This window comes from Nycticebus coucang, chromosome 2 (genome assembly GCF_027406575.1).
Source record: "Nycticebus coucang isolate mNycCou1 chromosome 2, mNycCou1.pri, whole genome shotgun sequence".
Taxonomy (NCBI): Eukaryota; Metazoa; Chordata; class Mammalia; order Primates; family Lorisidae; genus Nycticebus; species Nycticebus coucang.
In genome coordinates, this window is record NC_069781.1 from 114877906 (window position 1) to 114903155 (window position 25250).

General features: G+C 48.6%; 1 protein-coding gene across 3 annotated transcripts; it reads left to right on the plus strand.

Annotated features, from left to right (window-relative positions):
• Window positions 1-1756: 1756 nt before the first annotated feature.
• On the plus strand, window positions 1757-16214 carry DAPK3 (death associated protein kinase 3). Of its 3 annotated transcripts, none has more exons than XM_053579902.1 (9): window positions 1757-1879; window positions 3652-3801; window positions 9589-9949; window positions 10169-10298; window positions 10613-10661; window positions 11984-12010; window positions 12390-12542; window positions 14376-14421; window positions 14961-16214. In XM_053579902.1, exons 2-9 carry the CDS (start codon window positions 3740-3742, stop codon window positions 15495-15497), a joined length of 1365 nt encoding a protein of 454 aa, XP_053435877.1. In that variant the 5' UTR covers window positions 1757-1879; window positions 3652-3739; the 3' UTR covers window positions 15498-16214. The 3 variants fall into 3 exon arrangements, with proteins under 3 accessions (XP_053435877.1, XP_053435890.1, XP_053435882.1); XM_053579907.1 differs by having other exon boundaries at window positions 1762-1879; window positions 3714-3801; XM_053579915.1 differs by lacking the exon at window positions 3652-3801 and having other exon boundaries at window positions 1761-1879.
• The last annotated feature ends 9036 nt before the right edge of the window (window positions 16215-25250 follow it).

The window sequence follows — 25250 nt, forward strand, 5'->3', positions numbered from 1 at the left end:
CATGTTTTTTGAGTTAATCTGTTGCCCAGGCTAGGGTGCATTGGTATCATCTTGCTCAAACTACTGGGTTCAAGCAATCCTACCTCAGCCTCACAAGGAGCTGAGACTACAGGTGCCAGCCACAACGCCTGGCTTTTTTTTTTTTTCCTTCTTGCGGTTGTCATTATGTAGCTGCCCTGGCCTGGGTTGGAACCTGCCAACCTGGGTGTATGTGGCCAGCCCCCCCTACCCACTGAGTGATGGGCGCCACCCCAGCTAATTTTTCTATTTTTAGTGGAGACAGGATCTCTTCTCATGCTGGTCTGACTCAAAAGAAACCTCCTACCTCATCCTTTAGAATCTAGACTGTTCGGATTATGGGCATGAGCCATTTTTTGGAGGCAGAGTCTCTTAAGGCTGGAGAGCACATACAGTGGCATCATCATAGCTCACTGTGGCTCCCGTTAACAGGTGTGAGTTACCACACTTGGCCATATTTTCCACTCTTTTCTTTTTCCAGATTTTGGCCACCAGTTTTTCTGAGTTTGAACCTGCCACCTCCGGCATATGGGGCTGGTGCCCTACTCCTTTGAGCCACAGGTGCCACTCAATATATTTCCCACTCTTAACATTTCCCCCATGTCTAATTCTATAGCATTGAAAAAGTTCCCTGCCTTAAGTCTAAAATGTTCAATTTACTTTTCAGAGAAACGTTAACTCTATAGAGTTACGTTGCACTGATTAAACTTGACGTGAATATAGCAACGAGTAGGGGGTAAAGGGTCAAGTGGCAAAGAGAAGTCCACCAGTGTACCTTCTGCTTGGTTTGCAGAGGGGGCAGAGTGGCTTCTATTCCCAGCAGGACGGTTAGAAGGTGGTCTGTACTTAAAACTCTTTGATGAGATCTATAAAGGGCCACCCAGGTACAAGGTGGAGGGCCTTCCAAGAGAAGGTGCTGTTTGTACTTGAAAGACCTGAGATAGGAATGAAATGCTTGAGGTGAGAAGCATGGAAAATGGTTTTAGTTGGTAGGGCAAATGGCGTAAATAGTGGCAGGGGATGAAGTTGGGGCAATCAGTGGCCAAAATAAACAAGGTTTTGGCGTCTGATGCCATCTGGCCTTGGCTTTGGGCCGATCTATCTGGGCATCATCCTAGTTGTTTGACCTTGGGCAGGTTATTTAACTTATCTAGCTGTGTCTTTTGTAAAACGGGGGAAATAATATATCTCATGGTGTCTACTGGTATGTTCTAAGTCTCAATAAAATGTTCACTTTTACCATCTAGCTTGAGAAAAACTGGAGTTCTAAAAGGATCCTGTGAATAGTAACGCGACCAACTATTTCTGTGTTGATTTAAGTATTTAGAAACTGGGTAACGTTTTACAGAGGAAAAAACTGCCGTATGGGAATTAAAGTAATCTCAGGGCCCATCCCAGGAGCTGCTCTGTGCCCTCAAACACGGTTGGGCCATCTATTCAAGCTTACGCTCAAAAAAGGCAGCTCGGATGCAGCGCTTCAGCATACGTTTTCGCAGCTTCAGGACCAGGGTCAGAGGAGAGGTGGGCGGGATGTTCTGGGGGCGGAAGTTGGCCTTCCCTTTTCTTGACTGGGGTCTGTTACAACCAATCAGGTCAGGGCGAGTGAGTCGATTGGCCAATGGCGAAGCTGCATCCGGGTGCAGAGATCGGAAAAGCAACGGGGGGCGGGGCGTCAGGGTGCGGGAGGAGCGGCAGGCACGTTGACCAACGGGCGGTGGGGTTCGCCTCCGGAGAACGGCACTGGCAGACGTGGTGACGTCAGCACAGGCGCACCGCGGGGCCCAAAGCGGCAGGGCCAGAGCAGAGGCGTCCGGGGCCAGCGCTGCGGTGGCGGCGGCGGAGTTGGACTGGGCCGCGGAGAGTGAGGAGCGGGCTTGGTCGGCGGGTTGAGTGGGGCTGGAGCGGCGCCTCGGGGATCCGTGGAGGATGGGGAGGTGTAAGGGTAGACAGATATGGGGAGCTTTGGGTGGCCGGGCCTGCGAGGTGCGTGGCGACCTCAGGGTTTCTTGAGCTGGAACGTTGGGGATTGGGAAGGCCTTGGGGAATAAAGAATCACTCCTGGCATCTGCTTTGGGGCTTGTGCGGAGGTTGGGGGTGAGAGCAGGTGAAGGACGATGGAGATTCAGATCCGGCACTTTGTGGGGGCTGGTTTGAGGATTGGGGGACACTGCGGTTGGGGTTTTGGTACGAGAAGCAAGGGTTTTTTTTTTTTTTTTGAGACAGCTCTGTCACCCTTGGTAGAGTGCTGTGACGTCACAGTTCGCAGCAACCTCAAACTCCTGGGCTCAAGCGATTCTCTTTTGCTTCAGCCTCCCAAGTAGCTGGGACTACAGGCGACCGCCACACTCCTGACTATTTTTAGAGATGAGGTGAGGTCTAGCTCTGGCTCAGGCTGGTCTTGAACCTTTGAACTCAGGCAGTCCACTCTCCTCGGCCTCCCTAGTGCTGGGATTACAGAAGTGAGCCACCTCGCCCAGCTTAAGAGAAGCAAGAGGTTAATCTTTGTTAGGAGGGTGAAGGTCAGCTGGAGGTAGAAGTGGGCTTGCAGGAGCCTGGAAGTCCTGGTCTAGTTCCTGGGGAAGTAAGGACTGGAGGGAGTAAGAGATGGGGTTTGGGGTGTGTCACTTCATTGATGAAAGTCTTAATAGACCCGTCCTGGTTGGGGGATATGTGGAGGGGCGGGATGGAATATGTTGGGAATGAGAACTCAGTTAGGATGTTGGACAGGGAGGAATGTTTCCTTGGGGTTTGGGGGCATGAAAAATGTGAGTTTGTAGGAATGTGGGGGAATGTGTGCTTTGGCTGAGCAGGTTGGGAGGTCTGGCCTGGAAAGACAAAGATGTGGAGCTGGGCTCTGTGGCTCACGCCTGTATTCCTAACACTTTTGGAGGCTGAGATGGGAGGATTGCTTGAAGCCAGCCCGAGCAAGAGTGAGACCCTATTTCTACCAAAAATAGACGAAATTAGGTGGGTTACTTGGGAGGCTGAGGCAGGAGGATTGCTTGACTACAAGAGCTTGAGGCTGCAGTGAGCTGTGATGATGTCACTTGCACTCCAGCCTGGGGGACAGCGTGAGACCCTGTCTCAAAAATTGAATTAAAATATAAATAAAAGGGCTAGGTTGGATGGCTCATTCCTGTAATCCTAGCAATCTAAGGCTGAGATGGGTGGATTGCTTGAACTCAGGAGTTTGAGATCAGCCTGAGCAAGAGCAAGACCCTGTCTCTACTAGAGATACCCAGGTGTTGTGGCTGGCACCTGTAATCCCAGCTACTTGGAAGGCTGAGGCAAGAGGAACTCTTAAGCCCAAGAGTTTGAGGTTGCGGCTAGCTAAGACTATGGCACTCTATCCTGGCAACAGAGTGAGACTCTGTCTCAAAAAAAATAATAAATTTAAAAAAGGGGAACGTGGGCAGTTTGTGGGGAATCAATTATGTGGCAGGAGGGTGGTTACAGCATCTAAAAGCAGTGACATGTAAAAGGATGAGCCCACTAAATGCAGCATCTTTCTGAGGAATTAGGAACTTCAGTTTGGAGTGATGTGAGCTTTATGTTTGGTGAGCAGATCTCTCTACCTAGGAGGAAGGGCTGGCTTCTCAGCTCCTGTTTGGCCTCTTTCTGTGTCTCTTTCAGGGTAAAGGTTAGGGAACTTTTTAAGATCCTGTCTCCAGGCTGCTGTGTCTCTGCTTTCCCAGAGTGGAAGCTAGAAGGCAGACCAGCCATGTCCACATTCAGACAGGAAGACGTGGAGGACCACTATGAGATGGGAGAAGAACTGGGCAGGTGAGCAATCCCCTCTGAACATGGGACTCCTGAATAGTAACTCACCCTTCCTGGCCTTTCTCTTTTTATCCCAAGAAAGAATGTGTTACTGTCATTTATTGGTGGAACGCATTTGGGGTGTGTCGAGTCAGACAGCCCCGACAGTGAATTATTATTATTATTATTTTGCAGTTTTTGGCTGGTGCTGGGTTTGAATCTGCCACCTCTGGCATACTCCTTTGAGCCACAGGTGCCGCCCAACAGTGAATTATTTCTTAAGCATCCTCTGTGTATTTTCTTTGGGGAGAAAAGTAACTGAGTAGGTACAGCACCTAATAATACACTGTACATTACCTTGCACGTGGCATGAGAGCAATAGATGCTATTTCTGTTATTCAAAGATCTGTTCTCTAAGCTCTTTACATGTTAGATTATAAAAAATCCTTTTTTTTGTTGAGAGACACTCAAGTTTTCCCAGCTCTTGCACATTTAAAGGGGATTGGGGGCCTTCTGCCTAGACCTACACTCCTACCAATTGTTTAGCATTCTTGTGGGAAATGGCTGAGGTTTCCCCTTCTAGCAAGGCTGCTGATTTCCTGCCTGTCTGGGCCTTGGAGGGTCCCCCAGTTACCACCCCCATGCAGGCCAGCCAGCCCCGCACCATTAGGCCTGCCCTTTTTTTGTAGAGCCTCAAACCTTATTTGGTGAGTTTGCTGTTGGCCAGCCTTCCTGGAGCTGCCTCATCCCGCCCCCTGATGTCACCAGAAGGGAATGTAAATAACTGAGTCATGATGCTTCAGGCTAGAGAGTGTTTCAGGCTCATTTGGGATCCTGAAATCTTTCCTTCAGGAATTTCCTTTGTTAGCGTGGTAAAGAAGGCACACCCTTACCTCCTCCTCCTGAGAAATCTCATACTTCAGAAAAATGTATTAGGATCTCCTGCTAGGGGGTAGTGTGGCAAAGGCCAGGAAAAATTTATTCTTTTTATAAATTGTATTCTTTTTATAAACCACTGATTTCATCTCTGAGAATTAAATCAGTGAAAATACATACATACGTGGATGTGGAATTAAGAATGGGGGTAGTTGCTGTAGCAATGTGTATATGAACAGCAGATGAGAACACCACCTTTTTTTTTTTTTTTTTTTTGGGATAGAGCCTCAAGCTGTTGCCCTGGGTAGAGTGCCGTAGCATCACAGCTCACATCAATTTCCAACTCCTGGACTTAAGTGATTATCTTGCCTCAGCCTCCCAAGTAGCTGAGACTACAGGCGCCCGCCACAAAGGCCGGCTATTTAGTTGTAGTTGTCATTGTTGTTTGGCAGGCCCAGGCTGGATTCGAACCTGCCTGCTCTGGCATATGTGGCTGGCGCCTTAGCTGCTTGAGCTACATGTACCGAGACCTTTTTTTTTTTTTTTTTTGTAGAGACAGAGTCTCACTGTACCGCCCTCAGGTAGAGTGCCGTGGCATCACACGGCTCACAGCAACCTCTAACTCTTGGGCTTACGCGATTCTCTTGCCTCAGCCTCCCGAGCAGCTGGGACTACAGGCACCCGCCACAACACCCGGCTATTTTTTTTTGTTGTTGTTGTTGTTGCAGTTCGGCCGGGGCCGGGTTTGAACCCGCCACCCTCGGCATATGGGGCCGGCGCCCTACTCACTGAGCCACAGGCGCCACCCATTTTTTTTTTTTTTTTTTTTGAGACAGACTCTCACTTTGTCACTCCGGTAGAGTGCTATGGTGTCATAGCTCACAGTAACCTCAAACTCTTGGGCTCAAGGGACTATAGGCACCTGCCACAATACCCAACTATTTATTTTATTTTATTTCATTTTATTTCATTTTTTTGAGACAGTGTCTCATTATGTCACCCTCGGTAGAGTGCTGTAGTGTCACAGCTTACAACAACCTCAAACTCTTGACCTCAAGTGGTTTTCTTGCCTCAGCCACCCGAGTAGCTGGGACCACAGGCGCCTGCCACAATGCCCGCCATTTTTTGTTGTTGTTGTTGCAGTTGTCGTTGTTTAGCAGGCCCGGGCTGGGTTCCTACCACCTCAGTGTATGTGGCTGGTGCCCTACTCACTAAGCTACGGGTGCTAAGCCTGTCTATTTTATAGAGATGGGGTCTCAATCTTGCTCAGGCTAGTCTTGAACCTATGAGCTCAGGCAATCCACCTGCCTCAGCCTCCCAGAGGCTAGGATTACAGGCATGAGCCATTGCGCTTGGCTAAGGGCACCTCTTAAGTGGTTCTCCCAAGCCACTGATTCTGTGGGTAGAATGTGATACAACTGTTAAAAAGAATCACGCAACTCCATGTCAGTAAGGTTCAATAGATATATTATGCAGGCCACAGAGGTAATTTGTTGAAATTTTCTAGTAGTGTCATTAATTTCTTCCTTTTATTTATTTATTTATTGTTTTTTTTTTTTTTTTTTTGTAGAGACAGAGTCTCACTTTATGCCATGGCATCACACAGCTCACAGCAACCTCCAACTCCTGGGCTTAAGCGATTCTCTTGCCTCAGCCTCCCGAGTAGCTGGGACTACAAGCGCCCGCCACAATGCCCAGCTATTTTTTTTTTTGGTTGCAGTTCAGCCGGGGCCGGATTTGAACCCGCCACCCTCGGTATATGGGGCCGGCGCCTTACCGACTAAGTCACAGGTGCCGCCCTATTTATTTATTGTTAAGCAGGCCCGGGTGAGGCTTGAACTTGCTGCCCCTGTTATGCAGGGCTGGGTCTCTAACCACTGAGCTCGGTGCCCAGCCTCCTTTTATTTATTTATTTATTTTGAGACAGTTTCACTGTGTCTCCCTCAGTAGAGTGCTGTGGGAGCACAGCACAGCACAGCACAGCTATCACAGCTCATAACCTCAAACTCTTGGGCTTAAGTGATTATCTTACCTCAGCCTCCCAAGTAGCTGAGACTACAGGCACCTGCCATAATGCCCGTTTTTGTTTTTGTTTTTTTTTGCAGTTGTCGGTTGTTTAGCAGGCCTGGGCTGGGTTCGAACCTGCCAGCCCCCATGTATGTGACTGGCACCCTAACCACTGAGCTACAGGCACCAAAACCTGGCTATTTTTTAGAGATGAGGTCTCACTCTGGCTCAGGCTGGTCTTCAGCCCATGAGCTCAGGCATTCCACCAGTCAAGGCCTCCCAGAGGGCTAGGACCTACATTTCATTTCATTCTTATTTATTTATTTTATTTTTTTTTTTTTTGAGATAAGAGTCTCACTATGTTGTCCTTGGTAGAGTTCCCTGGCATCACAGCTCTCAGCAATTTCCAACTCTTGTACTTAAGCGATTCTCTTGCCTCAGCCTCCCAAGTAGCTGGTACTACAGGCACCCACCACAACGCCTGGCTATTTTTTGTTTCAGTTGTTGTCGTTTAGCTGGCCCGGGCTGAGTTTGAACCCGCCACTATCAGTGCATGTGGCTGTAGCTGTAACCACTGCTATGGGCGCTGAGCCTATTTATTGTTTCTTTTTTTAAATTTTTATGTATTTGTTTTTGAGAGAGAGTCTTACTTTGTTGCCTCTGGTAGAGTGCTGTGGTGTCACAACTCAAGCAACCTCAAACTCTTGGGCTCAAGCGATAGTCTTACCTCAGTCTCTGGAGTAGCTGGGACTACAGGCACCCGCCACAACACCCAGCTATTTTTTAGAGATGGGGTCTCACTCTTGCTTGTGCTGGTCTTGAACCTGTGAGCTCAGGCAATCCACCTGCCTCAATCTCCCATAGTGGCAGGATTACAGGTGTGAGCCACTATGCCCGGCCAACCTAGTCTACTTTTTAAAAGGGTTGTAAAAACAATTGTAACAGGGACCACATGGACCACAAAGTTTGAAATGTTTACCGTCTGGCCTTTCCCTGTCAACTCCTGAATTATATTGATAGTTGATTTGACCAAGTACCTGGATGGTATAGGACTTTGGACAGCACCCTGGAGTAGGGTACGAAGTCTCTCTTTCCATTCTTCCTCTTTTTCGAACTGCTTTATTGAGATAGAATTCTTTTTTTTTTTTTTTGTAGAGACAGAGTTTCACTTTATGGCCCTTGGTAGAGTGCTGTGGCATCACACAGCTCACAGCGACCTCTAGCTCCTGGGCTTAAGCGATTCTCTTGCCTCAGCCTCCTGAGTAGCTGGGACTACAGGCACCCGCCACAGCACCCGGCTAGAGATAGAATTCTTATGTTATACAGTTCACCCATTTAAAGTAGGTAATTCAGTGGACTTAGTACATTCACAGAGTTGTGCAACCATCCACATTGTGGCCTGTGTTAGAGACTCCCTTCCTTTTCCTGGCTGAGTGATATTCCAGTGCATGGGTAAATGTGTTGGATTTATCCATTCTTCTATAGATGGACTCTTGGGTTGTTTCTGTCTTCTGGCTGTTGTGAATTTTGCTGCTATGAACATTCATGGATAAATATTTTTGTGGACATCTGGGTTCAATTTTCTTGAATTTCTGGGAGTGGAAAAATAGGGTCATGTGGATACTGTGTTAAGTTCCTGAGGAGCCACTGCTGTCCCCGAGCAGCTATGCAGGATGCCGCAGTCCTCACTTTTTTCTCTTGTTTTGTGAGTGTGTGTATTTCTTCCACTCTGCTTGTGTAGAAGGAGCTTGTTTGAAGTCAGTTTTTTCCATCAGATTTTTTTTTTTTCTGTAGAGACAGAGTCTCACTGTACCGCCCTCGGGTAGAGTGCCGTGGCGTCACATGGCTCACAGCAACTTCTAACTCTCGGGCTTACGTGATTCTCTTGCCTCAGCCTCCCGAGCAGCTGGGACTACAGGCACCCGCCACAACGCCCGGCTATTTTTTTGTTGCAGTTTGGCCGGGGCTGGGTTTGAACCCGCCACCCTCAGCATATGGGGCCGGCGCCCTACTCACTGAGCCACAGGCGCCGCCCTTTCCATCAGATTTTTAAAAACTATAAAATCCGGGTGGGCACAGTGGCTCACGCCTGTAATCCTAGCACTCTGGGAGGCTGAGGTGGGTGGATAGCTTGAGCTCAGGTGTTCGAGGCCAGCCTGAGTAAAATCAAGACCCTATCTCTACTAAAAATAGAAAAACTTAAATAATCAACATATTGAATCCCATAGTGGCATAAATGTATTCATGATCTATGTACAAATGACTTAATAAAAAAAAAATAGAAAAACTGAGGCAAGAGGATCACTTGAGCCCAAGAGTTGTAGGTTCTGTGAGCTATGACACCATGGCACTCTACCCAGGGCAATAGCTTCAGACTGTCTCCAAAAAAAAGATAAAATGAAACCCATGAAACCTGCCTGAAAAATTCAGTCAGGATAGAATTGCATCACCTAAGAAGTGGACTCCCCTCCTCTACCTGAGCTTCCGTTGCTCTTGATGGATCTTGCTGTTAACAGGTTGCCTCGCGTCCTATAGACTTTTTAAAATAAAAAGCCCACATCTCCTGTGCCACTTAGCAAGTCCTTGTGATTACCTTTTCTAGTCTGCACGTGAAGAGGTGGCCCCATTTTTCTTCGAGCCTAGATAAAATTCTACTTGATTGAACATAATTCTTCCCAGTTCCCTCTACATATGCTATGCATTGGGTGTTTTCTAACCTTACACTGTCCAGAAATGCTCCAATGCTGGTGTCTAGTGTGTTACTCTGTGCTCACCTATCCATATACCTGCTAGGTACCCAGGGCGGAATGTCTGTTAGCCAGGCACTGGGTCGTTTTTCTCTAGGCAGGGTCACACCCGGAAGAGAAGGGGAGTTGTCCAGGAATTCTCCCCTATTCCGTGCTCATCTCATCCCTCTTCTACCTGTAGCGGCCAGTTTGCAATTGTGCGGAAATGTCAACAGAAGGGCACGGGCAAGGAGTATGCAGCCAAGTTCATCAAGAAGCGCCGCCTATCTTCCAGCCGGCGAGGGGTGAGCCGGGAGGAGATTGAGAGGGAGGTAAACATCCTGCGGGAGATCCAGCATCCCAATATCATCACCCTGCATGACATCTTTGAGAATAAGACTGATGTGGTGCTCATCCTGGAGCTGGTGTCAGGTGGGGAGCTCTTTGACTTCCTGGCAGAGAAGGAGTCACTGACGGAGGATGAGGCCACCCAGTTCCTTAAGCAGATCCTGGATGGCGTCCACTACCTGCATTCCAAGCGCATTGCCCACTTTGACCTCAAGGTAAGCCCTAGCCTGACTACCTGAGCTTGCCCAATGCAGGGGATGAGGACCAGAGTGAGGGCTTAAATCTCGGTGGCACAGGTTGCACATTCCTGACCCTGTCACTGCCTGGCCTAGGACCCATGGGCTGAGGTTCCCAGGGAAGGTTTGGGACTGTCCCCAAAGGTGTAGGCCAGGTGCTGGGTTGACAGCAGTCACTGAGGCCTTCTCCTACTCTAGCCAGAAAACATTATGCTCCTGGATAAGAATGTGCCCAACCCTCGGATCAAGCTCATTGACTTTGGCATTGCCCATAAGATTGAGGCAGGAAATGAGTTCAAGAACATCTTTGGCACCCCAGAGTTTGTGGGTAAGGCCTGGTAGGGTACATCTGGGGCCCAGGTGGGGGTGAGGGCTGTCTGAGGAGTCCTGTTGAGCATGGGATGAGTCATGCCTGGCCCCGGTTTATAGCTCCCAGGTTCTCCCTCCTGGGCTTGGCACTGGCCTGGCACTGGGGGTGCTGCTGCTGGCCAGCCCTGCCATATTGCTCACTCCCAAGTGCAGAAATAGCTGCTAAAGCCTTGACCCAAAGTCTGCATCCTGAGACTCTTGAGATGAAGCTGTGGTCCTCTTAGCTGGCCAGTGTTTTCTCAGCACCTGACTTTCTGTCTCCTTGTCCCACAGCCCCTGAGATTGTCAACTATGAGCCACTGGGTCTAGAGGCAGACATGTGGTGAGTGTGGAGCCTGGGCCTGAGATAAGGTGGAGCCATCCATGGGGCTCTGGTGCTGTGGGGGCCTCAGAATGGGCTGGGCCAACTCCTGCTGCGGGCTTGATTGGCCTGTGGGCTGAGAGTGGTTTTCACGTTTTTTTTTTTTTTTTTGGTAGAGACAGAGTCTCCTTTATGGCCCTTGGTAGAGTGCCGTGGCCTCACACAGCTCACAGCAACCTCCAACTCCTGGGCTTAAGCGATTCTCTTGCCTCAGCCTCCCGAGTAGCTGGGACTACAGGCGCCCGCCACAATGCCTGGCTATTTTTTGGTTGCAGTTTGGCCGGGGCCGGGCTTGAACCCGCCACCCTCAGTATATGGGGCTGGCGCCTTACCGACTGAGCCACAGGCGCCACCCGGTTTTCACGTTTTTAAAGCGCTGTTAAAAAATGAAACTGGTGGGGCAGCGCCTGTGGCTCAAAGCGGTAGGGTGCCGGGCCCATATGCCGGAAGTGGCGGGTTCAAACCCAGCCCTGGCCAAAAACTACAAAAAAAAAAAAAAAAAAAGAAAAAGAAATTGGTGGGTGCTGCCCGTAGCTCAGTGGGTAGGTGCCAGCCACATACACTGAGACTGGCGGGTTCAAACCCAGCCCGGGCCAGCTAAAACAATAATGATAACTGCAATAACAACGAAAAAAATAGCCATGCGTTGTGGTGGGTGCCTGCAATCCCGGCTACTTGGGAGGCTGAGGGAAGAGAATCACTTAAGCCCAAGAGTTTGAGGTTGCTGTGAGCTGTGATGCCAGAGCACTCTACCAAGGGCAACATAGTGAGACTCTGTCTCAAGAAAAAAAATTAAACTAGTGAATAGCTGATAGAGTTCATTTGTGGCCATGAAGCTTGATCCATTTTGGAAAGATTTTTCTAGCCTGCCTGAGACCATACCAGGCCCTGTGGAGGGTCCCCTTGTGTGGGTGGACTGGCTAGGCTTGTCTGGCCTGATCTGGTCATCTGTGGGGCCATTGTGTACTCTACTCTGTCCCTACCCCTGGCTGGTTTGAACTTTGACAGGCAGCTGTGGTGGAAGGTGCATGGTTATCAGATCCTGAGACCTCAGAGCCAGGCAGAGAAAGGGACTGGACCAGAGACTCTGTGGAGCCTGGAGGCAGAGCAGACCATGCAGCTCCTGATATCCTCAGGGAGACAGACCTGCTGCCTGCCTGGCCTTGGGCCTGACTTCCTCAGCCTTTCACCTTGCCAGCCTCTGGGTTTTATGGCCTTTTAGAGAGTGGGAGGTAATCTTATGTGAGTATAGCCACTGGGCTGACTACTGTCTTTGTCCTCAGGAGCATTGGTGTCATCACCTACATTCTGTAAGTATCTGGTGGCTGTCCTGCCTTCACCAGCTGAGGTGGATAGTGGATGAATGAGTGAAAGAATGATTTTGTGTGGTTGCTGTCTCAGGGGCTTCTAGAGAGTTCTGAAGGCAGGATGCTGCCGTATGAAGAGGTGCAAGCCTCAATCTGGGAGAGTGTGTATCCCCCTTTTCCTGACTCTTGGCTGCCAGCATGGTCTCCTTCTGAATGTTTGAGGAAGGGACCTACCCTCAGCTCTTCCCTGGGGGCAGTTTCTAGGGGCTGGTGGGTGTGTGGATAACCTATTGAGAACAGGACAGAGTTGGGGGCAGCCTGGGAGGCGGTGAGGTTGTGGCGGGTACCTAGGGGCCTTACTGATTCCCTTCCTATCCTCCAGCCTGAGCGGCGCTTCCCCATTCCTGGGTGAGACCAAGCAGGAGACGCTCACCAACATCTCAGCTGTGAATTATGACTTTGATGAGGAGTACTTTGGCAACACTAGTGAGCTGGCCAAGGACTTCATCCGCCGACTGCTTGTCAAAGACCCCAAGTACGGGTGTGGAGGCTGATAGCAAAGGGGTTACGGGATTGACCCTGGCATCTAGAATAAGATGGGGCATGAGATGAGTGGCTGAGTGGCCTTCTTCCCTTCATGGTAGCCTCAAGAATTAATCTCTTTCCAGTGACACCTCCCTGAAGCTGAGAACCAGGATTGGCTTTCTCTTTGGGCCGGAGGTAGCAAACCAGTGGCAGTGTTTGGTCCATGTTACATAGGCTGGAGTGCTGTGGTGTTGACCCAGCTCACAGCAGCCTCAAACTCCTGGGCTCATGAGATCCTCCTACCTCAGCCTCCTAAGCAGCTGGGACTACAGGTGCCCACCACCATGCCTGACTAGGGCGGCGCCTGTGGCTCAGTGAGTAGGGCGCCGGCCCCACATGCCGAGGGTGGCGGGTTCAAACCCAACCCCGGCCAAACTGCAACAACAAAAAAAAAAATAGCCGGGCGTTGTGGCGGGCGCCTGTAGTCCCAGCTGCTCGGGAGGCTGAGGCAAGAGAATCGCGTAAGCCCAAGAGCTGGAGGTTGCTGTGAGCCGTGTGACGCCACGGCACTCTACCCGAGGGCGGTACAGTGAGACTCTGTCTCTACAAAAAAAAAAAAAAAATTTTTTTTCTATTTTTAATAGAAATGGGGTCTCTCTTTTGCTTAGCCTTAAGTGATCCTCCTGCTTTGGGCTTCCCAAAATGCTGGGGTTATAGGTGTGAGCCACCACGCTCGACCTCCTTGCTATATATATGTATATTTTTTTGAGACAGCGTCTTACTCCGTTGTCTTGGGTAGAATGTCCGGCGTCATACCTCACAGCAACCTCAAACACTCTTTTTTTAATTTATTTATTTTTATTTATTTATTTTTTTTAATGCATCAGCTTTCTTTTTTTATTTTTATTTATTTATTTATTTATTTATTATTATTATTTTTTTTTTGTAGAGACAGAGTCTCACTTTATAGCCCTCGGCAGAGTGCCGTGGCATCACACAGCTCACAGCAACCTCCAACTGCTGGGCTTCAGCGATTCTCCTGCCTCAGCCTCCCAAGTAGCTGGGACTACAGGCGCCCGCCACAACGCCCGGCTATTTTTTGGTTGCAGTTCAGCCGGGGCCGGGTTTGAACCCGCCACCCTCAGTATATGGGGCCGGCGCCTTACCAACTGAGCCACAGGCACCGCCTGCAACCTCAAACTCTTAAGCAGTCCTCTTATCTCAGCCTCCTGAGTAGCTGGGACTATAGGTGCCTCCCACAACACCTGGCTAATTTTTAGAGACGGGATCTCACTCTTGGTCAGGCTGGTCTTGAAATCCTGAGCTCAGGTGATCCACCTGCCTCACCTTCCCAGTGTGCTAGGATTACAAGCATGAGCCACTGTCCAGCTGCCCATGTCATTTTTTAAAGAAAATTTATTGCCGGCTGATAAAATGGGTTTTATATAAAATTCCAGGTGACTATTTTTTTTCCCTAGAAAAGTCGAGAATCTTGGCAACAGTGAACCCTCCCTTGTGTATAGGTTCTCCCTTTTGTCTCAGTTTCCCCTGGCCATCTGGCCCCTTCTGTGGACAGCTGAGTTTGTAACCCTAGCCCCAGGTCTCAAATCTGTTGACAAACTTTCCTGAAAACCTTGCAGCCCCCTGTGGTTGGCTGAATAGAGGCTGGAGGGTAACCTTAGGGGCTGCGAATCTGGGAGGGCCCAGCTGGCTGCATTTGCCGCAGTGGGAGAGGCTGGACTCTCTGGCCCTGCTTTCTGCCCAGCCTTTCCCCTGCACTGGGGGAAAGACTGTGCGGGTGGCCTGCATGTCATAACCAGGGCAGGGTGGGGGTGTCTTACAGGAGGAGAATGACCATCGCCCAGAGCCTGGAGCACTCCTGGATCAAGGTAAGGGGGTGGGGCTGTTGTGGGGGCTGGCTGCCTCAGCTTTCTCTGTGGGGTCCTGGTGGTCTCCCAACACTAAAGGGGTATAGATGTGATGAGCCCCAGTGTCTGGTGATGGTCTCCAGATAGTGGCCTGGGCAGTGGGAGGTGCTCACACTGAGAGGTGGTGTTGGAGCCTGGGTCACTGGCTTGGGGCTGCTGTTGTCCTGCTGAGACCCTGGTAGGGTCATCAGCCCAAGTCTGTGTCCAGGGGGGCTGACTCAGGAACTCTGGGCCAGGGTCCAGCAGCCCTTTTCTCTGGAGGGCCCATGGGTAAATGCATATGGCTGTGTGGGTTGGGGCCAGAGCAACATTTGGACAGCTGCTGGGTATTGTCTGTCAGTGATGTGGCTCTGTGGTTGTTGAAGAAAGCTGCAAGGATAACCGTGGTGCTGATAAAATGTGATTCCTGGATGTGAGCAGGGGGAATAGCGGATGTGGTCCAGGTAGCTGTGACTACTGCAGCTGGGACCTCTGCAGTTTCCCTTTGGCCTTCCCTGTAGGCAATCCGGAGGCGGAACGTGCGCAGCGAGGACACAGGCCAGAAGCCCGAGCGGCGGCGCCTGAAGACCACGCGTCTGAAGGAGTACACCATCAAGTCACACTCGAGCATGCCACCCAACAACTCCTATGTCAACTTTGAGCGCTTCTCTAAGGTGCTGGAGGAGGTGGCAGCAGCTGAGGAGGGCCTACGTGAGCTAGAGCGTAGCCGGCGGCTGTGCCATGAGGACATGGAGGCACTGGCCGCCATCTACGAAGAAAAGGAGGCTTGGTATCGTGAGGAGAGTGACAGCCTGGGTCAAGACCTGCGGCGGCTGCGGCAGGAACTACACAAGACTGAGGCACTCAAGCGGCAGGCCCAGGAGGAGGCCCGGGGTGCCCTGCTGGGGACCAGTGGGCTCAAGCGCCGCTTTAGCCGCCTGGAGAACCGTTATGAGGCATTGGCCAAGCAGGTGGCATCTGAGGTGCGGTTTGTGCAGGACCTGGTACGGGCCCTGGACCAGGAGAAGCTGCAGGCCATGGAGTGTGGCCTCCGCTAGGTATTTTGCAGCCCTCGTGCCAGCCAGTGCCCCGGCCTGAGTCGGGGATGCCTCCCCAGGGGCCTTGGTTCTCCCATCATCCCTGTTTTAGCCCTTGCCAATCCCAGCCTGGGGACTGAGGTGAGAAGAGCCCAGGTCTGGACCCAGGAGGGGCAGGGGCCTGGGCCAACCCCTCACTCCCAGCCCATCCCCTCTGTCTTGCAGCATCGCTGATGGTAGGGTCTTCCAGGGAAGCATGGCCCCAGGTGCTCTGCGAGGGGCTGGGACTATCAGGACAGACAGGTCATGGGAGCCACAGTGGCTGTCCAAGTGCTGCTCTGGCCCTGTGGGCTGCAGAGGGGATCAGGGAAACAGCATTGTTGGGCACTGTTATGTGCTGCCCTTTGGTTTAGGAGGAGTCCTTGGGACAGGTGAAGTGGGAGCAAGGGGGACTGGGCAGGTGGGGATAGCCCCCAGCATGCTGGGGCTGCTGGCCAGAGGTCAGGCTGCCAGGAACCTGCAATGTGAGGCAGGGGCTTGGGACCTGGTGTGTGGTTGGCAGAGGGGTCTTCAGCCTCTCCTGTACCCAGGCCCTCTGTGGTGAGGCCTGTACCCCACCCTGTGGTGGCATATGCTGCATACCCCTCTTGAGCTCCATTGTATTGCCTGTGTACTCCTATGCAAGAATGCTCCTGTTGCAAGCCAAGAAAAATAAAATACTGACTTCTCTGACATCTACATGTTCTCTGTGGTTCGGGCCTTGGCAGAAGACAGCCAGCATTTGGCCATCCAGTGGCATGCCCTTCTGAGGGTTTCTCTTTTTTTTCTTTTTTTTTTGAGACAGAGTCTCACTTTGTCACCGTCAGTAGAGAGCGGTGGTGTCATAGCTTACAGCAACTTGAAATTCCTGGGCTTAAGCGATTCTCTTGCCTCAGCTTCCCAAGTAGCTGAGACTACAGACGCCACCACACCTGGATATTTTTTTTTTTTTTTGTAGAGACAGAGTCTCACTATACTGCCCTCTGGTAGAGTGCCGTGGTGTCACACGGCTCACAGCAACCTCTAACTCTTGGGCTTAAGCGATTCTCTTGCCTCAGCCTCCCAAGCAGCTGGGACTACAGGCGCCTGCCACAACGCCCGGCTATTTTTTTTGTTGCAGTTTGGCCGGGGCTGGGCTTGAACCCGCCACCCTCAGCATATGGGGCCGGCGCCCTACTCACTGAGCCACAGGCACCGCCCACACACCTGGCTATTTTTAAAGATGAGGTCTCTCACCTGTGAGCACAGGCAATCCACTCACCTTGGCCTCCCAAGTGCTGAAATTAAAGGTGTGAGCCACTGCGCCCGGCTGGCTTTTGTGTTTGTTTTCTTGCGGTCCCTTGCCAGCCTTTTTTTCTCTGGAAGAAGAGAGTAGACCTTGAAAAAAAGGGGGGGGAGGGGCGGCGCCTGTGGCTCAAGGAGTAGGGCAATGGCCCCATATGCTGGAGGTGGTGGGTTCAAACCCAGCCCCAGCCCAAAACTGCAACAACAACAACAAAAAGAGGGTAGATCTGTGGGGGCAGGTCTTTCAGACCCTCAGAGTGTCCTCAGCCTGCCTGAATCTTTCTGCAATGAGATAGAAGTGTCCAGGCAGCCAGAATTGGGTCAGAGGGATTTCTTGTCCTCTTACCTTCTGAGATGCTGTGATGTCATATGTTGGACACTCCTGCCTCCACACTGGGGATCCTGCTTGAAAGGTGGCCCTCAGTAGGGGACACAGTCCAGCTTAGTCCTGGGTCTGGAATACAGTTCCAAAGAGGGGCCCTTCTCACATGCTCCTTCCTTCTCCAGAGCTGGTGGCCCTGGGTATAGCTCTATTGCCTCATTCTAGAAACTGAGGGGCAAGTTTCTCTCTCTCTTTTTTTTTTTTGAGATAAGGTCTTGCCTTGTTGCCCAAGCTAGAGTGCAGTGGCATCATCATAGCACACTGCATCCTTCTACTCTTGGGCTGAAGTGATCCTCCCACCTTAGCCTTTAGAGTAGCTGGGACTATAGGTGCCACCATGCCCAGGTAATTTTTCTATTTTTTGTAGAATGGGGTGTTGCTATGTTGCTCAGAATGTTCTTGAACTTCTGTCCTAAAGTGATCCTCCAACCTTAGCCTCCTGGAGCACTGGGATTATAAGAGTGAGCCACTGTGATCAGCCAAGTTCCTCTTTTTATTTTTTATTTATTTTATTTAGAGTCTCAAGCTTATTGCCTGGGGTAGAGTGCCGTGGCAACAGCTCACAGCACCCTCCAACTCTTGCCTCAGTTTTTCTGTTTTTAGTAGAGACGGGGTCTTTCTCAGGCTGGTCTTGAACTTCTGAGTTCAAGTAATCCACCCACCTCGGCCTCCTAGAATGCTGGGATTACAGGCATGAGCCACTGCATCCAGTCCTAAATTCACCTTTTTTTTTTTGTCTGAGACAGTCTCACTATGTCACCCTCCATAGAGTGCCATGGCATCACAGCTCACAAGCTCACACTTTGGGGCTTAAGTGATTCTCTTGCCTCAGCCTCCCAAGTAGTTGGGACTATAGGCACCCACCACCAACGCCCAGCTATTTTTTGGTTGTAGTTATCATTGTTTAGCAGGCCCAGGCTGGGCTTGAACCTGCCAGCCTTGGTGTATGTAGCCAGTGCCCTAGTCAATGAGCTATGGGCACTGAGCCCTAAATTCGCCTTTTTAAAGAGTGCAGTTTAGTGGTTTTAGCACATGAATGCAAACAGGAAAACACGTATCCACACAGACTTATATGTGAATGTTCACATTGTCATGATTTGTAAAAGCTGCTATAGGTAGAAACATGGCAAGTATATATCATTGTAATAAATGGATAAACCTGATGTGGCCCATCCACAAACTGGAGACCTTGAGAACATCATGCTCAGTGAGAGAAGCCAAACACGGAAGGATACAGTGTGAGATTCCATTTCTATGAAATGTCCAGAACAGGCGGATCCAGAGATAAGACCCGGATTTCTGGTCACCAGGGACTGGGGAGAGGGTAAGGAGTGTTGATGGGATGGGGCTTTGTTTTTGACTTTTTTTTTTTGAGACAGTCTTACTATGTCGCCCTGGGTAGAGTGCAGTGGCATCACACCTCCGAGCCACCTCAAACTCATGGGCTTAATTGATTCTTTTGCTTCAGCCTCCCAAGTAGCTGGGACTACAGGTGCCCACCACAATGCCTGGCTATTTTTTGTTGTTATTGTTATTATTTTAGCCGGGTTTGAACCCACCAGCCCTGGTGCATGTGGCTGGCACCCTACCCACTGAGCTACAGGTGCCGAGCCGTGGCTTGCTTTTGAGGTTGATGGGATGTTCAGAAACTAAATAAAAGTGTTGGCTTTAACACAGGCGATAGCCACCGCATTGTACTCCCTAACTGACTAAGGTTTGTTATGTGTATTTTGCATAATTAAAACACTTTAGCCAGGCATTGTGGCAGGCACCTGTAGTCCCAGCTCCTTGGGAGGCTGAGGCAAGAGGATCGCTTGAGCCCAAGAGTTTGAGGTTGCCGTTGCCCTCTACCCAAGGGCAACAGAGTAAGACTGTCTCAAAAAAAAAAAAAGAAAAAGAAAAAGAAAAAAGGCTCAGCGCCTGTGGCTGAAGTGGCTAAGGCACCAGTCACATACACCTGAGCTGGTGAGTTTGAATCCAGCCCGGCCCATCAAACAACAATGATGGCTGCAACCAAAAAATAGCCAGGTGTTGTTTCAGGCGCCTGTAGTCCCAGCTACTTGGGAGGCGGAGGCAGGAGAGTCACTTGAGCCCAGGAGTTGGAGGTTGCTGTGAGCTCTGATGCCACAGCACTTTACCCAGGGCGACAGCTGCGGCTCTCTAAAAATAAATAAATAAATAAATAAATAACTCTCCTCAGTCCCCTGGTACAAGTGCTAGAGAGTTAGATGAATCAATCACACATGCTTTCCTCTTTCTGCCTCATGCCACTGCCAGCACCCTGAGGCAAGCACTTGCCTTCTGTGGTAAAGGCAGAACCCCTGGGAGCCTTAGGCTCTCCTTGCCCCAGAGATGGCAGTCCTCGCTGTGGTCTACCCCACAGTTCTCTGGTGCAGTGAGCTCAGATCACGGATTGCTGGCAGGAGTTGTTTGCTGCCCACAAGACTTTGTGTGCTCCCTTCAAGTTTCCGGCTGGAATTGACACCACCCTGACAGTCCAAATGTGTATTACTGTTTTTCAGATGCTCTGGTGATGAATAAAACAATAAAAGCAAAGAAAAAAAAATCCAGTGCAGGAACAATGACCATTTCATAATTCTCACCCACGCAGGTTTTCCAAGGGACATAGCTGCTCGGATCGTTTTTGAGGTTTGGGTCTTGAAGGCAGGAAGGCTTTTCTGTAAAGGGCAGGACTTGGTTGTGGCTACTTACCTCTGGCCATGGCTGTGGGAAAGCTGCCATAGATAATAGGTAATTGAGTGTCCGTGGCTGGGTGCCAGCGTTAACTTTTGTTTTTTCCCCCCAGCATTAACTTTTTGCAAAATCTGGCAGGGGGTTGTGTTTGGCCATGGGACTAGAGTTTGCTGATCTTGTGGGCAGACTTCAGCCTAGAATAGGGAGCCATGTGAGAATGTAGCCACGAGGTGGCGCTGCAGAGCCGGGCATTCCCAGCCCCCAGTCCTGGAGACCGGCGTCTGCTTCAGAGGTCCAGGATGACACATGCCACAGCCCAGTGTGATGAGCCACAAATCAGCTGTTAAAATATTTAAGAACCTCTGAGTTGTACAGATACTTACACGTCCGTGTTCACAGCGTCGGGGTTTCCAACAGCAAAAAGGTGGAAACACAAGTGTCTTTTTTTTTAGAGAGAGACAGAATCTCACTTTATTGCCCTCGGTAGAGTGCTCTGGCGTCACAGCTCACAGCAACCTCCAACTCCTGGGCTTAGGCGATTCTCTTGCCTCAGCCTCCCGAGTAGCTGGGACTACAGGCACCCGCCACTACGCCCGGCTATTCTTTTTTTTGTTTTTGGTAGAGACAGAGTCTCACTTTATGGTCCTCGGTAGAGTGCCATGGCATCACACAGCTCACAGCAACCTCTAACTCCTGGGCTTAAGCGATTCTCTTGCCTCAGCCTCCCGAGTAGCTGGGACTACAGGCACCCACCACAAGGCCCGGCTAGGGCCAGGTTGGAACCTGTCACCCTCGGTATATGGGGCCGGCGCCCTACCCACTGAACCACAGGCACAGCCCACAGTGTCTGTTAATGGATAAACACAATGTGGTTAAACACAATTATATACAGCGGAATATAATTCAGCTATAAAAAAGGAAGGAGGCTCTGATATGGCTGACGTATCAATCCTGAGGAGCCCATGCTCAGTGAGAAGCAAGATATGAAAGGACAAATCCTGTGTGATTCCCCTCATAGGAGGTCCCTAGACTTGTCACATTCACAGATACAGAAAGTAGAATGGTGGTGCCAGCGGCTGGGTAGGGGTGGGGAGTTAGTGTTTCTTTTTTCTTTTTGAGACAGAGTATTAGTAGAGAGCTATGGTGTCACAGCTCACAGCAACCTCAAACTCTTGGGCTCAAGCGTATCTCTTGCCTCAGCCTCCCAAGTAGCTGGGAGGCGATTCTCTTGCCTCAGCCTCCCAAGTGGCGCCTGCCACAATGCCCACATACTTTTTTAGAAATGGGGTCAGGGGCAACACCTGTGGCTCAGTGAGTAGGGCGCCGGCCCCATATACTGAGGGTGACGGCTTCAAGCCCGGCCCCAGCCAAACTGCAACAAAAAATAGCTAGGTGTTATGGTGGCCAACAGCCACACACGCCAGAGCTGGCAGGTACAAACCCAGCCTGGGCTTGCCAAACAACAATGACAATTATAACCAAAAAATAGTCGGGCGTTGGGGTGGGCGCCTGTAGTCCCAGCTACTCAGCAGTCTGAGGCAAGAGTATTGCCTTAGTCCAAGAGTTTGAGGTTGCTGTGACAGCACAGCACTCTACCAAGGGCGACAAAGTGAGACTGTCTCTAAAAAAAAAAAAAAAAGAAAAAGAAACAGGTTCTCACTCTTGCTCAGGATGGTTTTGAACTCCTGAGCTCAAAGTGTTGTGCCCAGAAGTTCCACAAGGACCACACTGCCAAACAAGTCAAATTTACAGCAGTTTTATTGAAGAGCCAGCCAATGACTGCCTCAGTGTCCCAACATGGGGTTTCTGAGAGCAGCCCCTAGTGCTAAAGGGGTCGGGTTTTTCTCTTCTTTTTTTTTAAGGGGTTGGGTTTTTAATGTTTGGTCTGCATCCTGGTTGGCGTGCAGGCTGTCGAGGTGCATTTGGGTGGGCTAGCAAGCAAGCATTGTATAGAAGCAGAATTTTGTGGTTAGTTAGCCATACGTCATACATTTTTGTTTTCAGTACTTTCCCTCCATACATCTTAGTTTCAGTAATTTCTTCATTTGGTATTTTATTTTTTTTAAGAGAAAGAGTCTCACTTCATCACCCTTGGTAGAGTGCTGTGGTGTCACAGCTCACAGCAAACTCCAACTCTGAGTAGCTGGGACTACAGGTGCCCTCCACAACACCCAGCTATTTTTTGTTGTAGTTTGGCCAGGGCTGGGTTTGAACCTACCACCCTCGGTAAATGGGGCCAGCACCCTAACCCACTGAGCAACAGGTGCCGCCCTCACTTGGTATTGTTTAAAGGTCAGTCGGGGGACAGTTGGTACTTCCTGGTCTGTTTCCCAGGGAGTTAGCCAAGCAAGAAACTGAGAATGAACTAGAAGCAAGAAATCAATTAGTACTTTCTCATTTATCTTGGGGGTGAAATAGACTTATTTCATTTCTTTTTCTTAAAGCTTGACGCTTGGAAATTTGCCAGGAGTTAACTGATATTTTTCCATTATAGCCTAAGCCTGACACCCTTTCTGTCTTAGCCTTAGGCCCACTAACCCTATCAATCCCTCTTAGCCTAGGCCCACTAAGTCTATCAATCCCCCTGGTCTAGGATCATAAATTAAATCATTAATTTTAAATTACATTTTTTTCTCCTCTTCTCTTAAAGTTTAAAGATTTAAGACATGTTCTGCAAGTTTTCTCAGGTTTCAGCCATGCATGGACCAGCCAGCTTCCAGTATGTAGCTGGAGCAGGGCATGTTGATTGTTTTAAAAGTTACTTTTGCTGGATGGTGCCTGTGTCTCAGTGGGTAGGGCACCAGCCCCATATACTGAGGGGGTGGGTTTCGAACCCAGCCCTAGCCAAACTGCAACAAAAAATAGCTGGGCGTTGTGGAGGGCACCTGTAGTCCCAGCTACTGGGGAGGATGAGGTAAGAGAATCACCTAAGCCCAGGAGTTGGAGGTAGCTGTGAGCTGTGATGCCACCACACTCTACCACGGGTGATAAAGTGAGACTTTGTCTCAAAAAAAAAAAGTTACTTTTGCTTTCTTTTTTTTTTTTTTTTGTGGTTTTTGGCTGAGGCTGGGTTTGAACCCACCACCTCCAGCACATGGGACTGGCGCCCTATCCCTTTGAGCCACAGGCGCCACCCTACTTTTGCTTTCTATAGGGTAGTGAAGTTTTTTTTAGTCAGCAGTGAGAAATTTAGGTGAGGGTTTCTTTCATCTTTGCTGTATTAAATAGAACATGGTTAATTATTACTGACAGATGAAGTTAAGGTATTCTTGTACATTGGTTGGGTGTGGGGTTACTTATGAGGCTATGTTACAGTTACATTATTCTCATTCAGGTTTCAATTTTTCTTGAGGTATTTATATAGACACAGCAGATAACGTTTAATACTGTACAAATATTTTAGTGTGGCCAATAGACAATTCTTGTTGAGTTTAATTCCATACTCTTTGTTCAGTTTCTTAATTTCATTTAACAGATTAGTAAAACAGTTATGTTTCATTTTATGAGCTGACATTATAGACAAGGCTGGGATTTAATACAGGTGGCCCACAGCCTCTTTTCTCCTTGAACCATTTTTTTCTCTCTCTAATTTCTCTTTTTACTAAAGATAAATTATAATAGAATTAACTTAGTTGTCAAAATAAATTGTACCTTCAGTACACTGGGTTTGATTATTTGCATAATGTATGGTAAGTATAATTATTCCCATCTAGGCTTTTTTTTTTTTTATTGTTGGGGATTCATTGAGGGTACAATAAGCCAGGTTACACTGATTGCAATTGTTAGGTAAAGTCCCTCTTGCAATCATGTCTTGCCCCCATAAAGTGTGACACACACCAAGGCCCCACCCACCATTTTTTTTTTTTCTTTTAAAATTGGCTTTTCTGGAACTTTTTATAAGGAATCTCAGGTTAGACTTGAAAGCCCAGGTTTCATCTGTGCCATTAGATACCTGTATGCATTGGGTAAATTCCTCTTTTCTTGAGGTTCCCAAGTACAGTTTGATTCCCAGACCTGTCAGAAAGCAACCTTTGTTACTTACCACAGATCAGGAAATGTTATTGATGGGTATCTGGCCAGTTTTTCCAAAGGGCTTTTTTATTGGTCTTATAAAGTCAACCTTAATTCCTTAATGCAGTCTGGACATCTCTGGAAATGCTATTCCAGCTAAAGTCTTGGTGAAATAACCAGTGTTTTTATTATGTTTTATAGAACAAAACAGATTCTTACTAAACTTATGCAAATAACTGTATTATTAGAAATTAAGAATACTTACAAATGGCTTTTAAATTCCGGAGAAATCAAGGAGAGAGAAAAAAATACATGTTTTAAATTCTGCCCATAAGTACATACATTGCTTGAAAAACTACAAATAGGGCAGTGCCTGTGGCTTAAAGGAGTAGGGCACCAGCCCCATATGCCAGTGGTGGCGGGTTCAAACTCAGCCCTGGCAAAAAAAAAAAAAAAAAGAAAGAAAAGCTACAAATAACTTACAAGAGAAAATGGTTTTCTTGACTTTTGAAAAACAGGACACAAAAAGAATCAATAAAATTTCAAACAAAAAGCCTTAATCTGCTCAGTTCCATGCAATTGACTTCTGTTCTGTTTGAAGTTAGGTTAGCAATACTTGTAGACGTGTTAATTTTCCAATCAAAGTTCTAAAAGTTGTTTTTTATTCAAAGGTATTTAATTTTCAAAGATGTTATAAATTTGAATTCAAGAGAATTCATCAGTTTCTCTTAATATTTTTTGAAGGACAAACTTTGGACTCAGTTACAAAAAAAATTTTTTGAGACAAATTAAAATTATTACTGATAATATATACCAAGACAGACTAATATTTTATAATATTGGAATATACATATAAATATAATTTATATAAAATTAACTATTATTTCACATTTGACAATGTTTCCTATATATTTTCAAATAAGCTTAATATGTCTTTTCAAAAAGACTAAATTTAGAGTTTTCATTTCAGAAGTTTTGTCAAATATTAAAGGTTTAAAGTATTTTTTTCTTTCTCTTTCTTTTCTTTTCTTTTTTTTTTTTTGAGACAGAGCCTCAAGCTGTCACCCTGGATAGAGTGCCAAGGCATCACAGTTCACAGCAACCTCCAACTCCTGGGCTCAAGAGATTCTCCTGCCTCCGCCTCCCAAGTAGCTGGGACTACAGGCACATGCCACAACGCTTGGCTATTTTTTGGTTGCAGCCATCATTGTTGCTTGGCGGGCCCAGGCTGGATTTGAACCTGCCGGCTCAGGTGTATGTGGCTGGCGCCTTAGCCACTTGAGCCACAGGCACTGAGCCCTAAAGTATTTCTTTTTTTTTTTTTTTTTTGCCCTAAAGTATTTCTTTAAACAAGATTACAAGTT